Raw genomic sequence first — 16,138 nt, 5'->3', positions numbered from 1 at the left:
AGAGGGTGGAGACGTAGCCAATATCTTCTAAACCACCATGTCTGGAAGCCAGCTTTTAAGTTTAAATATATCCTAGCCACCTAAAATGGTAAGAAAATCCATAAGTAAGGTTCCTGACTTAGATGTAAAACTTACCTGAGGTTGAAGCTTATTTAATCTTCCTAAATTAGGGACCCAGTTATGCTCCCAAAAATTGAGTTGTGATCCATCTCCTGTACGCCAAATAGATATAGATTGAACATCATCCCAAGTCGAGCAGATTTCCTTCCACAGATTAGAATCATTATGCCTCCTCTCAATACGAAGGACAATGTCATTGCCGCATCTATACTTAGCCCTCAAAACCTTTGACTAGAGGGAATCTTTCTTCTCGATCAATCCCCAACCTGCTTTCATCATGAAGGCTTGATTCAAATCTTTAGCATGTCTAATCCCAAGCCCACCATAAGGTTTCGGCTTGCTCACTGCCCGCCAGTTTAAAAGATGGACTTTTCTAGTTTGTTCTGTTTCTCCCCAGATAAAGCTCTTGCATTTACAATCAATAAAATTACAAGTAGCAGTAGGCAATAAAGCAATTTACATAGTATAAAAAGGAATAGCAGATAGGACAGATTTCACCAAAGTGGTTCTCCCCGCTAAGGATAGGGTGGAAGCCTTCCAATTATTAAGTCTCCTTTTAACCTTAGCTTCAATCTCCATGTACGTGTACTTTGTCAGTCTTGAATGGATGATCGAAACTCCCAAATATTTACCCAGGTCGTCCGTTTCAGAGAAATTCAAGAAATTGCTTATATCATTCCTCACTTGGTGTCCCACATTCTTAGAGAAGAAAATTCTCATTTTTTCACTGCTAATTTTCTGCCCGGAGCTCGTCCAAAAAAGCTTCTAAAACTCTCTTGATGATGTCATCATGTTCTATATTAGCTTCTGAAAAAAGGATCAAGTCATCCACAAAACAAAGATGGGATAACTCAAGTGCCTCCCGAGTAAGACAAATGGGCTTCCAAAACCCCAAACTGACCGCAGAATTAATAAGATGAGACAACCTTTCTATGCATAGAGCAAAAATGTAAGAAGATATCGAATCACCTTGCCGGATACTCCTAGTAGGAAAAAATTCATTTAAGGCATCACCATTCCAAAGAATTCTCATCTTAGTAATGGAGATGCAAGTGCATATGAGCTCAATGATGTTCAGGGGAGGCCAATGTCGTTCAAAGGATCTCGAATGAAACTCCATTTCAACCTGTCATATGCTTTTTCTAGATCAATTTTAATAGCCATCCACTCTTTAGGACCTTTTTTATTCCTCATAGAGTGAATGACTTCTTGAGTGATGATAATGTTGTCTGAGCTCTGTCTCCAAAGCACAAAGCTGTATTGGGTAGGACTGACAATCTTATCCATCACTCCTCTCAACCTGTTAGCCAGAGTCTTCGTAATCACCTTGTAAGAGCATTAAAAGACTAATGGATCGCATTTGCTTTAGATTAATAACAGGTTCCACTTTCAGAATAAGCGTAATAAGAGTTTTATTTATTTCTCCTACTTTTGCAGGGTTCATAAAGATTCCCTTAACAAGCTTGTACAAATCAAAACCAACTCTGTCCCATTGATTTTGATAGAAAACTGCTTGTATATTATCAATACCAGGTGCTTTAAGGCTTCCCATATTAAAAATCAAATCCTTAACCTCTGATAAAGAAAGCATATTGCCAATAGCATCTAGATCGTCTTGAGGAAGGGTAGGAAAAGAATTCCTCAAAATAAACTCAGAATCAGGGGTATCATCAGAGTAAAGATTGAAGTAGAAATTAAAAGCCATATTTTTCAGGGTAATTTTATCACTAACCCAATTACCATCAATATCTTGGAGGCTGTCCACCTTGTTCGTTCTTCTTCTAGCTAAAGTAGTACCATGGAAATACTTGGTATTGTGGTCCCCAAACTCAATCCACTTGCATTTGGATTTCTGGAAGCACATCACCTCTTTTTGGAAGAGAATCTCTTCATAATCCCTCCAAAGTGAAGCCTGTAAGTCTTGAAAAAAGCGATTATTCTAAAAATTCATGTTATCTACAATCCCCTGTAAATGCCTAATAATTTTGCTTTTTCTTTTATGAATATTTTCAAACACATTAAAATTCCAAGATTAACTGCATTTTGAAAATTAAAAATGCATTCAGACCAAGAACCGGCAGGATTCCAATTATTGTTAACCATATTAGAGAAGTCCGGGTGTGTCAGCCAGGAAGCCATAAATCTAAAAGGTCTACGACGATCATCTCCATGGTTGGGAGGAGATAAATGAAGATAGAGGAGAGAATGATCAGACTTGAAGCTAGGAAGGTGTTTGATATTAGCATTTGAAAACCGAATTTGCCATTCCAGATTACAGAGCCCACGGTCTAAACGCTCAACCAAATCACCCATTCTCCAAGTATAAGGCCATCCAGAGAAACCTATATAAAAAAGGCCAGTTTCAGAGACACAGGGTTAAAAGTCTTCACAAGCATTTCTGTTGTTACCTGACCTACCCCTACGTTCATGATCATGAAGAGTAGCATTAAAGTCACTTATCAGGCACTAGAGAAGCTCACTATCAAAATTGAGATTACAAATATTATTCCAAAAGGTTCTACAATTAATCCGTTGGGGGCTACCATAAATAGCAGAGAGTAACCAAGGCTCAGAATTTTCATAACTAACTTTCATGTGAACAATTTGGTAATTATGACTGAGGACCTCCACCTTCCAGAGACTAGTATCCCAAAGGCACTAAATACCACCAGAATATCCTCTAGCCTCTTCAATAAAACTACCATTTAACCCAAACTTTTCGCAAACCGATCTACCACAAGCACCACTTATATGAGTTTCAACCAGAATTAGAAAACTGACCTTATATTCCTTTCGCAAGTTTCTGATGAGGCTAGAGAAAGCTTTTCCCCCTGCCCCTTTGTAATTCCAAGCTAAAAGATTCATAAATAACAACACGAAGAAAGGTGGTCACCAGACCAGAGACCCTCAGCACATGGCCTTTGCTGTCGTACCCAAACTAGTCAGGTTAGTCAAATTTTGACCCTTTCCCCCCTAATAGAGGCTCCCTTTAGGCGGCAAAGTTTCCGATGGCTTGTCCGGTAGTGAAGGATTTTCTTTGACTTAGCTATTTTTCAGCTCTTGTAGAAGCTCCACCCTGGTTGAAAAAGGCATTCTTCACTACGTGTGCCGCCATGAAATTCTCAGACTGTATTTTGAAGTTTGTCAGTTGTAGTTGCTTTCTTTGAAGTCTTCACATACTCTTAAGCATCTCTTGTTCCCACGCCACCATCTCAGGGTTTCTTGATGCGGATGCACTTGAATGAAGCCATAACTAACGATTTCCCAATATTAATGCCTTTTTTATCAGTCTCCTTTAGTTTTGGCTAGGGGTGTGCATGTGTTAGGTGAAACCGAGTTTGATGTGACCCAAAACCGGCCCGAAATATATACTGGGCATATTTGTTAGACCTGAACCCGGCCCTAGACTCGATTAAACCTATACACTTTCGGGTCACGATTATACTGGGTAAAAACCGGGTGAAAACCGGACCGTTAACATTACATTACCTTGATACCTTCTTATAAGCGAGCATGTGAAAATATCCAAATTTCCAAGACTCCAACCATTATTTGACATGGTAAAATTCACTTAGAAAAATATAACAAGAACCAACTCTTCTCTAAAATTAAAGCATAAGCATAATCAATACTAATATTGTCTAATAATACCAAATATTTAAATCAATTAACACAATATTATGCATTAGTATAAAATCTTATGTATTAGTATAAAACATTAACTTATAGTCTTATAATAACTAATAACACAAAATATTAAGTTTTACAATACTTAAATTTCACATAAGAATAGCCATCATCCATCACTAATAACACAAAATATTAATTTTGTATGATGACCAGGCCATCGGGCCGAGTTCAGGTGACCCGAGCCATGGCCCGGACTCGACCAAAAATAATGACCGGATATATTTTTGAGACCCTTACCCGGCCCTAAATCCGGTGAAATCACACCAAATTAGTCCCTAAATTGTTCGGAGCCGGGCCGATTCTTTGGGCCAGACTGGGTCGGGCCATGCACACCCCTAGTTTGGGCTTAGTTGATTTTCCAGTTTTTTGAGGTCCAAAATTAAAAGAAAGGCCTTTCTTCTGAACTTGAGGATTTTTTCCTGCGCCTGGTTTTAGCACTCGCTTCTGCTCTTGTAATGTTGTCCCGTTGACTTTATCTACTGCCGGCTTTTCAACTTGGACCCGGTCTATTGACCCCCCTTCATTCATCATCGATTCCATAACTGGCCCAATAGGCATGGGGCTGTTTTGCTCATTAATGCATGCATTAATATCCTCCAAGATTTTCTCATCCTTATCATTGTATAACACATTAAACCTTGACCCCTTATCCATGATTTGATTACTGTTACTATGAGATCCTTTCTTAATTGTACCAAGATCCTTGATTTGATTAAATTGTCTCTTAGCATGTTGCGACTTGTTTGGCGTCCTTTTATGAAATTTTTGGACCATCATCCAAGGCCTAAATTTTGAGGAATGTTGATTATTACCCGATTTATCATCCATAATCATCTTATCCGTGATCTTCTCTCGTATCCCATGATTAGCGGCTTCCAAATCTCCCTCGGACACCACCTGTTTTCCTTGCGCCACCTCCACCTTGTGATCCTCCCTGACTGCCGGTGTTTCCCCATATAACTCTGATCGGTGACGCAAGTGAGATAAAGACCCTCGTATTCAATGTTAAGCGTATTATCAAGCACTGATATTCTCAGCACCAGCTTCCTTGATAAGTCAATTTCCACACAAATCCTAGCAAAACGTCCTTTCGAGTGAATATATGTGGTTCTATCAACTTTTAGCATAGTTCCGATGGCCGAGCCGACTCTCCATAGGAAGTGGTGATTGTATAGCTCAATAGACAAAATTGGGATACGAATCCACGCTGAAATCTTTTTCACTTGTTGCTCTGAGGATAAGAAAAACGGTCTCCATCTTTGTACTATCAAATAATGTCCCGCCACCATCCATGATCCTTCAAGAAGGGCATGAGAATAATCTTTTTCTTCAGCAAAATGAATCAAGAAATAATCACGATCCATATCAATAATACTAATCTTACCTTTATTTGTCCGGTCTCTATTCAGACGTTGCTTTATGACTCCCAAATAGATTTTTTTCCCAAGGACTTTGACAATGAGAGCAGCATGCGAGGGCTTGCACCATTCATCAAATTCTTCTTTCGATACTTTAATTCCCGGACAAGGATCAAAAAGTTTCTCTCTTTTTAATAAGTCCTCATATTTATACCACCGATCTTCCGAATTTGATTCATCCTCATTGATAGTTTCATTTGAAAAGTTATCTTTGTCTATCGAACCTGGTGTAGTCAAGAGAAACTCTTTGTAAGATAACTTTAGTTCCGTGACTTTCTCCCCTACATTATCGACAAGGATTTTTATGCCGACCCCGAGCTGGTTGAGATCGATGTCTCGCGCCTTAACTTTCTTAGTACCACGTTGAACAAGATCGAGGACTTAAGTAGAAACCCTAGAAGACCTATGGTGGTTCTCCATGATATTCCTGAGTTAATAATTTTGCTCGAAGTTTCTAGAACTTTGCATTAACAAGCCGAGTACTAGTAACAAGTACATATCCTTCTTTTTTCTTTTTGGGGAGATTGAGATGAATTGCTACAGCTGGCAGAAGCCAAATCCAAACGGCAAGATAAAAAAACTGATCAGGGCATAATTGCAATTATTCGAACGTCAAAGGGGACCAAAAAGTAAATATAGAGAAAGAAATTCTCATAATGGTTTAGGTTGTCTCGGCGCATCGAGGTCATAGACTCGTTAGCTTTCCTTCCATTGCCTTCCAGGAAGGACGACGATCCCAACTGTCAAACCATGTACGGCGGACTCTCTTCCAAGCTGGGCCGCTCCGCCGCCCACAACAAGCGCCCCCACTCATCCTTCCCTCCGCCGCCGCGTCCCTCTGGCCCTGGTGGTGGCGCCGGCAGACTCTCCCTCGGAGGCGGCTCCGCCCGCAAACCCGCCGCCGCAACCGCCTCCAAGGCTCCGCCGGCGGTGGAGGAGACCTTTAATCTGGTGGCGGGAAGCGACGCGCTGGCGTTCTCGATGATCATAAGACTTGCGCCTGACCTCGTCGACGAGATCAGGCGCGTGGAGGCACAAGGTGGTAGGGCGCGTATGAAATTCGACCCCAATCCTCACAATCCCAACGGGAATGTAAGTTTCTTAACTGAATAGAAATTGAGGATTGTTTCAGGGTTTTTGAAAAAAAGAATATTGGTTTCTGTTGTTAGTTGAAATGCTACCTTGTTCTTTGGGAATAGGGACTAGTCTTTTCCTAATTTATTATTATTATTATTATTTTTTTTACATTGTTTAAATTTTTTTGTTGTTGGTGTTGAAAAGTTCGTTTTGACTAGCACTGTATCATGTACTGAGTTATGTTACTAGGAAGTAAGGGACTTTATATTTTGAATATTGTGCTCAATTCGATACAATTTGTGATGATAATTACTAAACTGTGGAGTTCTAAATGTTTTTTTAGTTCATTCAAAAAGGTTAATTGTGCATCCGAAGTTTGTTTGGTTTGGTTTATAGGGTACAGTTTTTTGTCTTGGTTTATAAGAAGGGGGGGGGGGGGGGAGGGGGCGAACATTGAATCAATTTTGGATCTGTAGCTTAAAAGGAATGTGGTTGTGTTTGTACCAGATTATTGATGTTGGTGGAAAGGAATTCAGGTTTACATGGTCAAGGGAATTTGGTGACCTTTGTGATATTTATGAGGAGCGGCAGAGTGGTGAAGATGGAAATGGTTTGTTTGTTGAATCTGGCTCTGCATGGCGCAAGCTGAACGTGCAGCGAATCCTGGATGAGTCAACTAAAAATCATCTCAAAATGCGGTCAGTCGAAGCCGACAAGAAGTCAAAGCAACGGAAGTATGTAACTGTTATTGATGATATGCCTTACTTATCATTATACATCCATATGATGCACTCTTCGTCTACGTAACCCTTGTTTTTGTCTTTTGCTTTGCCTTTGTTATTATCTTACAATCTTTTTCTCTATTTTCTTTAAAATTTGTTGCTGCTTGCAGTATGGATGAGCCAGGCATTAATAATAGAAAAAAACTGAAGGTGGAAACTCAGGTGCAGTCGACTTCAGGTGAAGTTGATAATTGAGAGCCGTTAGATGAAAATTTAGTCAAATCAGTCAAATTATCTAACGACTCTCAGTTATCAACTTCACATGAAATCGACTGCACCTGAGTTTTCACCATCTGTTAAATGTTTGTCTTATTTTTTTGAACAATTCATGGAAAGTTTTATGCAAATTTCAAAATTTTGAATGTGTATGAATGCTAATTATTGTATGCGTACACAAGCAATTGAGAATGCATGAATTACAAGCACTTACCAAGGTAGTACAAGTGAAGCTTAGCTTCAATGTCTTGTGGTGAATTCTTTAGATCACATTGTTTAACAAAGGAGTTGTGAATTTTGTACAATATTATGATGAAGTCACATTGTTTAACCAGACAAACATGTGTGTCAGATTACTTGTACTTAGATGGCGGTGTCATGAACAGTGAAAGGAGTTTGTTAATTTTATACAATATTCTGATACAATAAACAATGGCAGCAACATGCAGATAACAATTTTTCTCATTTAATGACGTAAATGAACCATTGATGATGTTATGCTCAGAGATATTACGTCATCACTTTTTAGTACAAGCATTTGATCTGTGGATATCTCTTGCAGTTTATTTATTTATTTTTGGCAAGTTGAAAGTTGATTTATATATGTTCTCTACAACAGAGCCATTGTCTTAGAGCCTGGAAACCCATCTTTGAAGTGCCAGATTAAGCAATTAGCTGCTGTGGAGGGTAACTTTCTTTGACTTCATATACTTTATGTATTAACTTTCCTTATATATATATGGTGCCGTCTATGGTGGCTCTTAATGTTTGGTGGCTAAGCTGGCTACATATGACCCTCCTATCATACATTGACACGTGGAAGGAAATTACCCAGTTGATCCCGTTAATGAATTTCCAAGAACTTTAACATGGTGCGGTAATTTTCTTAACAAGGTGCAGTAATTTTCTTCCTTTGTTTAATTACTTCCATAAAAGAAAGAATAAAATAATAAAGGAAGAAAATAAAAACCACAGATTTCTTCTTCTCGAAAGATTGAATGTGTAATATTTGGAAAAACAATTAGGGTTTGATCCCACTTTAGGGTGGTGGAGAACTTACGACGAAGGCGTGGAAGACCCTCTTTGTTGGTATTGAGATGCGTTCCCGTCGAATTTTGGTCGGGTCATTGAGGTTAGACTTGGCAACTGAGTCGAGGAGCAGGTTCCCAGATTTGCCGCCACTTTCACTACCTTGGAGGTCCAGGAAGAAGAAAACATCATCCGCTACCTCGACGTTGGAAGGATGGTGGTCTCTAGCGACTTGACTCCATAAAAAGGGAGAATAAGAAGAAGATATCACCCCTGCTCCCTTTATTTGATTCTATGATTCTCTGATTTCTTGCTTTAGTTAGAGAAGGGGATTTTTTTTTTGGGGCTTCATTCCAGCCAAGAGTAAAAAAAGAAAGAGAACAACTTATTTTTATTTAAAGAAATGGACATTAAAAATTACACTTATACTTTTTATTTTCTTAAATTTCACTTTTGTCTATACAGTAAAATTTTAAATTACCAACACAGAATTAATGATAAGCAGCATTTCATGTATACAGTAAAAGTTAATTATAATTTGACATAAGACAAGTGTCACTTCTTCATTTAGTGGTCAACCCTTAGTCACCTATAGCCACCATTTTCAAAGCCACCAGAGACATGGCCTATATATATATATATATAAATATATTGTCATTGAGATGAAAATCTTGAAGATTTTATTTCTTTGTGATATTGGGAATGTTTTTCTGCTTATCATTGCTCTATTATGTTAACCGGAAGCCTTAGTTTAATAAGGTTTATACATTGAATCATCCAACTGAAGAGATTTATACTGAACTTGTCCAGCTACACCATGGAAGAACTACAATAAAAAGAAAGAGGCTGCTCTTAAGAAAAGGAAAGTGGAAACTCTTCAAGGTATTAAAATTTAATTGACCTAAGTAGTATTGGAACCTTTCCTACAAGTTTTTGTTTATTTATGTTGTATATCTTTAATCTTTTGAATGTATGTACAGTCGGAGGCCCCCCAAAAACTACCCATAACCCTAAATCTGGATTTACGTCAACAACTACTTCTAAGAGCAAAATTCCTTCCCCTCTTCCATCTCCACCTGATCCATTTGCTGCTGCTTCCTCTCCACTCGGGGCAGTAAATACTTCTAAGGTTAATGATGATGCTGTACCATCACAAATGATGGGTAAGCAAGATACAAATGCAATTCCTGAGAAAGAAATCCCCACCAAGGCAAACAATGCTATGAGGAATTCATTAGGAGGCAAGGGAAATAATGGATCTAAACCAACAGATTTGCAGGGCATGTTGGTTTCTCTTCTCATGGATAAACCTAAAGGAATGAGTTTGAAGGTCTGTGATACATATCGAATATAATATTTTTCTTGCTTGGCCTCTTTCTAGTATCTATCTTTTTGTTAAACTAATTTTACCCTCTTAACCCCCCCCCCCCCCTTTCTTTTGATTATAGGCGTTGGAGAAAGCTGTTGGTGACATGCTTCCGAATTCTGTAAAGAAAATTGAGCCCATTATAAAAAAAGTAAGCACTGGGAATCTTGAGGGTATTCTTTATGATGTATATTTGATCTAATTTTTCATTTAATCATGATCATCAGATTGCAAAATACCAGTTCCCAGGGAAGTATATTTTGAAGCCGGGAGTGGATTTGGAAAGCATAAAAAAGCCTCAGAATGAATGCGGAAGGTACCTGTTAGTTTCACTTTCACATGACAATATCGTTGGAATACCAATGGTGTAAGTTTTCTGCTTGTACAGACTCCTTTCATGCATTTATGGTGCATTATCTTATTTTACAGCTCCCCTGATGATAACAATCCCCAAATGCATGCACGTGAAGAATTTCATGATTCAACATCAGCTCCACAGGGTGGCTTTGAAGAGAAAGTCTCAAATGACGATTTTGAGGAGCAGTTGCAAGGAAAATCCAAAGTGGAAGAAGAATTAAACACATTGGAAAAGGTTGACATTCAACATACTTCACCTGATATTGGTGATGAAAAAAGAGGTGCTGATAATAGTGAAGGGCAGGCAGGCAGCTCTAGTGAGAGTGGAACTGACAGTGACAGTGAAAGTGACAGCAGTGACAGCGGAAGTGAGAGTGGAAGCCGTAGTAGGAGCAGAAGTAGAAGTCCTGCTGGAACAGGGAGTGGGAGTAGTAGTGACAGTGATACTGATGCATCTTCCAGCAGTAAGGACATCCAGGACGGTTCTGATGAGGATGTAGATATTATGACTAGTGATGATGAAAAAGAGTCAAGGCCCAAACCAGAAGCCTCTGATCCAAGAATATCGTTACCCGGTCCAGTAAAATCTCCTGATGGAAGATCTATGCAGAACGAGTTTCATGAGAAGCAGGATGGTAATGAATCTGATGCAGTTGAGATTGAAAAAGACTTACCTGAAGAAGAAGAAGCTGAAATTGCTCCAACTACTGGTGCCATCTCTAATGCAAGTGGCAAATTTGCAGATGATACAAAACCTTTTTCACCTGATTTGCAACAGCTCCAAGAGCGCCAAAATTATATTGGGAGTTTGTTTGATGAAAGGGAAAGTGATGTTAAGGATAGCTATAGGCATGAACAGTCTGACAGCTCTGATAGGCTATCGATGGGTAAGAAGAGGCCTTCTAATGTGAAGAACATTGATGAGAAATCTGAACGGACCAAGAGGTTGAAAGCAGGAAACTTGGCTCAAGGATCATTTTCTCCTGACATGGATGTGCAAATGTTGGAGAGTTCTCACAATTTGTCTCCTCCTGAGTTTGCTGAAGGCAATTCTAAGGGCCCCACAACACAATTAATTAATAGAGCTGATAGACAAGGAAACACAACTGGTTTACAAAAAGGATTCAATCAAGCGTTTCCTGGAAAACCTACTTCAGATTTACCCCATACAGTTCAAAGGACCTTTGATCACACTTCTGTAGTAAACCCAACCAATGCATTGGAAAAACCAGAAAGCGTAAGGCACAACAAAAAACACCCAGGAAGGGACTTTCATGTGCCTGAAGCTTCTTCTATGCAAAAAGAAAAATCTCATAGAGATGCCCAAAATGAAGTCATTCACGCCACTGAGAAAAAGGTCCCCAGGAATTCCAGAGATGGTAGTGATGGAAGTAAACAATTACCATCCATGGATTCACATTACCAAAAACAAGGCAATATGGTTGGTAAGTATAAGGAAGGACGAAAAAATGCACAGCAACACTTAATAACATCACCCAATGAAAACAACAGAACTTGTCTTGATAAATCCCCTGTAATTAATGGAAGAGGTACACTTCTTCAGAGAGAGCATTCAGATTTGGAATTGGGTGAACTCCGTGAGTCCACTCCTGATGAAGCCCCTGCTGCAAGGCAATTTGATCGAAAGGGTTCGTTTAAACATGTGGATAACAAAGGTAGCATTTCAGAGGTCAGGAATGCAGATATTTCTAAAGCAAGGTCTTCATTAAAAGCATCTTTAGACTCAGGAAAGCAGTCCCCAGCCCTTGTTAGTTCTGGTTTACCCACCAATCTGGAAAGCACCAATAAAAAGAACTTGGACAATCATTTTGAAGATACAACAAGGTCTCATTCTAGAGTTATGCCATCTCAATCACAACATTTGAAATCTGACCATGTGGAAGTTGGGTCTCAAAACAAATTCGCAGAGAGGAGCAGTAAATTCAGAATTAATGACTTTGGGGCGAGCCAAGATATTGACTTGGAAGGTCGCAGTGAAAGCAATAGAAGAGCACCTGTTAATGCATCTAAACAGCAAGACAATAAACGTGGAACAGTTTTGCACACTGTCAAAGAAAATAAAAGGCGAACACCTAATTTGTCGGAAGATATGGCTGATGGAGGAAAAGATTTACTGTTGGTAGATATAAATAACAGCGATCAAAAGAAGAGAGAATCATCTTCAGATGAAAATAGTTGCTCTTATTCGAAGTATGAAAAGGATGAGCCTGAACTGAAGGGACCGATAAGAAATTTCACCCAGTAAGCAGTTGTTTTGTGCCTTATTATTGTTGTTGCAGTCTCTGATGTTATTGGTAAGGTTCTTTTTTAAGTCAAGCACTTAGACTTTAGGTATCTGATACATGTTTTCTATGCAATACTAGGTATAAAGAATATGTGCAGGAATATAGGGATAAATATGATAGTTACAGCTCCTTGAACAAGATCCTGGAGAGTTACAGGTAAACAGTCTTCCAATTCAGTGTTTTATTGTTGCTTTGTATTAGATGTTTATTTCAATCACGTGTCTGATTCTGTCTAACATCTCGCCCATAATTTGTAGGAATGAGTTTATGAAACTGGGCAAGGATTTAGAAAATGCTAAAGGCAGGGATATGGACAGATATTATGAAATCTTGGGGCAGATAAAAGAATCCTACCGACGTTGTGGAACGGTATGTTTTATTTGGTTCCAACCAGGCATGAAGTATTAATATGATTTTATAGAGGTCAAATGCCAGAGAAATCATTTCCTTGTCTGTTTTGGAGGATAAACTTTAGTAACACTTGTAGAGCATCTAAAGAATCTATGAGTAAGACATATAAAGCATTTTAAACACTTTTTCCCTTTAGGTTTTAAAATTTCTGCACTTTTCTAGCATAACTTAGTAGCAGTATGTACAGTCTAGTGTCTTTATTCATATTGCATGTGCTGGGAGGCATTATTCTTTTAGGAGCGGTTTTTGTTTTCATTTTCAGTATTTTTAGTTTTCATGATTGCAACAGTCTAAAGGAAATTGTAAAACCAAAAGAAAAAAGAAAAGAAGTAGCGAAACGAAATTTTACTGTTTTACTTGTTACTTCACACATTTCTAAAACAAAAGACACTCAGACCAAATCCTTAATTCAAGTCTTATAGATGTTTTTAAGCTGGTTGATTTTATTATCATGATTAGCTTCCTTATAAGGAATTGTCACCAATGGATACTGACTGACTCTGTTAGTTGTCTAGTTTGAATTGGTGCAATTTTTGCTGAACAATTGCTGGTTTATTTACTTCATGTTGTATCATTGTATTTGGTATATACTTCTAAATTTCTGGACCTAATTTGAGTTGCAGAGACACCAGAGATTGAAGAAAATATTCCTTGTGCTCCACGAGGAACTGGAGGTAATTAATTAAATCTTCTTCAAAGGCTGTATCTCGGTCACTTATTTTTCAGTAATGGTTTTGTTACATTTTTCTACATGCTCCTCACCCAACCTTTTCTGCTACTTGCAGCATATTAAGCGAATGATCAGAGAATTTGCGGACTCATACAATAAAGAGTAAAAAATACAAGAGCACTCTTGAGCATAAAATTCTAGCCTGCTCCACCAACCTTTGGAAGTTTTGGGTGATTCATGAAGCAACAGCAGAGTAGACGAATGCATGTGTAGATTATGGATGTGCATTAGCTTTTTTTGTTTTCTTGTTTTTTTTTTTTATAGAATCGTAAATTTTGTACATATTTAAATTTTGTACATTGCTCTTGTGCATAGGTCTGGCACTTTTTTTGGTTTAGCCTGACCCTAATTTTGTTTTCATGTCTGCATAAATTGTATATTTTTAGGCTCGTTGAATATTCCAGCTTGCTTCAATGTTAACACTTAGAAAATTTTCAAATCTGAGTTGCAGGAGTTATTAGTTCACAAGACAGAATCGAACCCTTTTATTTTGTTGGATCGAAACATAGAACTGTATATAGAAGAAATGAGAAAGAAAGCAGAAAGGTTGCAGTGAACTTACTTGAGAACAGTGATGGGTATTAACCAGAAACGAAGGTGTTGATTGTGGAAATGATAGAGGGATTTTGTTTAAAGGTTTAATTTTCTGAGCAATTATTTGGACTAAATGTTTTGAAAATATTACGAGGATCGATCGTTATACATAAAGCTGCATGTTTAAATAGGATTTCTAATATAAGTATGAGTATCTCTTATTTCATATTGATAATTTAAGAATGTTGGTATATACTCTTGAATTATCTCTAAAATAAAAAGCATGAATAAAATTAGAATGTTGCAGCCAACAACCACCTATATTTTTATATATGTTTTGTTTTGGGTGTGAATATTTTTATGTGTTCTACAATCTACAAACAAATGTTATTCTTATTGGGCTTGTGTCTATAGCCAAGACTCTTTTGCAGACCACCACTTGTAGATGATTGAGTTCGGTTTTGTCTGGTTTCTGTTGGATTGGGATTTTTGATTCAAAGGTAAGTTGTTTAAAAAAATTCCATTAACACAAAAAATTAACTTCATATATTTATATATTATATACATATTTTTAATAAAACAATTATATTAGAATACTTTTTTTTTTTAAATGACTAAATATTTTTTATAAAAATATAAGCATATATAAAAGTTAGATTTGTTAAAGACGGAGAAATTGCTTTCAAGTTTCAAGACTATTTACAAAAGTGATTGTTATAGTGTCTAAAAGTATTTGAACTTATAAAATAAGATTAAAAATTAATATTTAATTTTAAAATATAAAAATAAATAATTATTAAATATTCAAACTTTGTCATAAAAAGTTAGACAAAAGTTAGACATTAAGTTATAGACACTATAAAATTTATTATTTACAAAAGAATGATATTATCACTTCTAATTATGATGCATTAATATTTTTTAAAATGAAAAAATGGATAAAATAATAAAATAAAAAATAAATTATTCTTAAATTAAAATAGTATAACATGTATTTTATAAAAATTATAAAATAAAAAATAATTAATCTTATTTTATTATTTTGTCAAATTTTTTTTAGAAGATCTAAATTCTATCTAGTAACTTTGTTGTAGAACCTGACTATTTCAGGTTGATTTTTTTTATATGGAACATATGAGTGTGTAGTGCTCCGTTATGGGATATGAGGGTGCTACACCACAATGTGGGGTAACTTTTTGTGAATTTTGATGTTAACAATTCAGACCATGCGAATTGTTTGTGAAGTAAAATATAAATGGCAAATTGGACGGTCCGATTTGTAAGGAGAAAAATTTTAAATTTTGGACGGTGCAAATCGGACCGTCCGTATTGTTTTTTTTTTTTTTGTAGTAATAGAAAAAGTAATTCGGAGGGTCCGAATTGATTATTATAAGATTTTTTGAACGAATTTAAACAACTCGTAAAGTCTGATTTATAGAAATTTCGGACCGTCCGATTTGTCCTTAACTGATTCCACAAGCTAGTAAAACTCACACGCTCTCCATATCCCCGTCCTACCCAATCCCTTCTCCATAATAAAAATAAAAAGGACCATTTTACTTCCATACTTTCATGAAATGGAATGTCTTATTGCAAAATATTTTTTCTCTTATACCACGTCAAGATACAGAGAAAGTAATCAAATTTTACATGCATGTATGCGTAGCGTAATTACTCTCAATTTTACTTAGAATTAGAACGGTTCAACTAGGTATCCTTTAAAAATCGTACAACATTCAGCCTTTTATTACAATAATTAAAAAAAATTAAAACAAACACAACTAAAAATTATGAATAGATTTACTGTCTTTTTAAAATTAAATACACATTTAAAATACAATCTAAAAAACTGAAATTTAAAATTTAAATTTTAAATTTCTGTTTCAGATTTAATATATTTAATTATTAATATATTATAATTTAAATACATATCTAAAAATTAAATTATTCAAAATTCAAAATTTTGATTTTAAAATTATAAAATAAACCTTAAACTATCAAATTATTAATTAAACTCGTAAAAAACACTCAAAGAAGCAGAGAAGTCACGTTTGCGCCATGTCGACAATTCAGAGGCGCACATGGAAAACTCAGAGGTGCAC

At 36.7% G+C, this 16,138-nt stretch overlaps 2 protein-coding genes across 2 annotated transcripts; one reads left to right on the top strand and one right to left on the bottom strand.

Annotated features, from left to right (window-relative positions):
- Positions 1-1,423: 1,423 nt before the first annotated feature.
- On the bottom strand, positions 1,424-4,464 carry LOC148543616 (uncharacterized). Its single transcript, XM_088498597.1, has 4 exons — positions 4,216-4,464; positions 2,529-2,586; positions 2,221-2,462; positions 1,424-2,032 (listed from the first exon to the last, which is right to left on the bottom strand). Exons 1-4 carry the CDS (start codon positions 4,462-4,464, stop codon positions 1,424-1,426), a joined length of 1,158 nt encoding a protein of 385 aa, XP_088354723.1.
- A 701-nt stretch (positions 4,465-5,165) lies between these two features.
- LOC107614746 (dentin sialophosphoprotein-like protein) lies at positions 5,166-13,967 on the top strand. Its single transcript, XM_088498114.1, has 12 exons — positions 5,166-6,320; positions 6,813-7,039; positions 7,923-7,990; positions 9,143-9,214; positions 9,313-9,662; positions 9,781-9,849; positions 9,926-10,014; positions 10,128-12,317; positions 12,440-12,517; positions 12,619-12,730; positions 13,396-13,446; positions 13,558-13,967. Exons 1-12 carry the CDS (start codon positions 5,979-5,981, stop codon positions 13,606-13,608), a joined length of 3,699 nt encoding a protein of 1,232 aa, XP_088354240.1. The 5' UTR covers positions 5,166-5,978; the 3' UTR covers positions 13,609-13,967.
- Positions 13,968-16,138: the final 2,171 nt, after the last annotated feature.

This window comes from Arachis ipaensis, chromosome B9, assembly GCF_059453495.1.
Source record: "Arachis ipaensis isolate K30076 ecotype BB chromosome B9, ASM5945349v1, whole genome shotgun sequence".
NCBI classification, from domain to species: domain Eukaryota; kingdom Viridiplantae; phylum Streptophyta; class Magnoliopsida; order Fabales; family Fabaceae; genus Arachis; species Arachis ipaensis.
The sequence above is the reverse complement of the archived record's forward strand: the minus strand, read 5'-3'. Positions and strand labels throughout refer to the sequence as shown.

Bases quoted from the DNA above. Each gene is read 5' to 3' on its own strand.
- LOC148543616 (XM_088498597.1), bottom strand. From the start codon at position 4,464: ATGGATAAGGGGTCAAGGTTTAATGTGTTATACAATGATAAGGATGAG. The intron at 2,587-4,215 runs GTTCAGAAGAAA...GAGCTTCTCTAG, and splicing joins GCGCAGGAAAAAATCCTCAA to TGCCTGATAAGTGACTTTAA. The intron at 2,463-2,528 runs GTAACAACAGAA...TTTTTTATATAG, and splicing joins TGAACGTAGGGGTAGGTCAG to GTTTCTCTGGATGGCCTTAT.
- LOC107614746 (XM_088498114.1), top strand. From the start codon at position 5,979: ATGTACGGCGGACTCTCTTCCAAGCTGGGCCGCTCCGCCGCCCACAAC. The intron at 9,215-9,312 runs GTATTAAAATTT...ATGTATGTACAG, and splicing joins GAAAGTGGAAACTCTTCAAG to TCGGAGGCCCCCCAAAAACT. The intron at 12,318-12,439 runs GTAAGCAGTTGT...ATGCAATACTAG, and splicing joins CCGATAAGAAATTTCACCCA to GTATAAAGAATATGTGCAGG.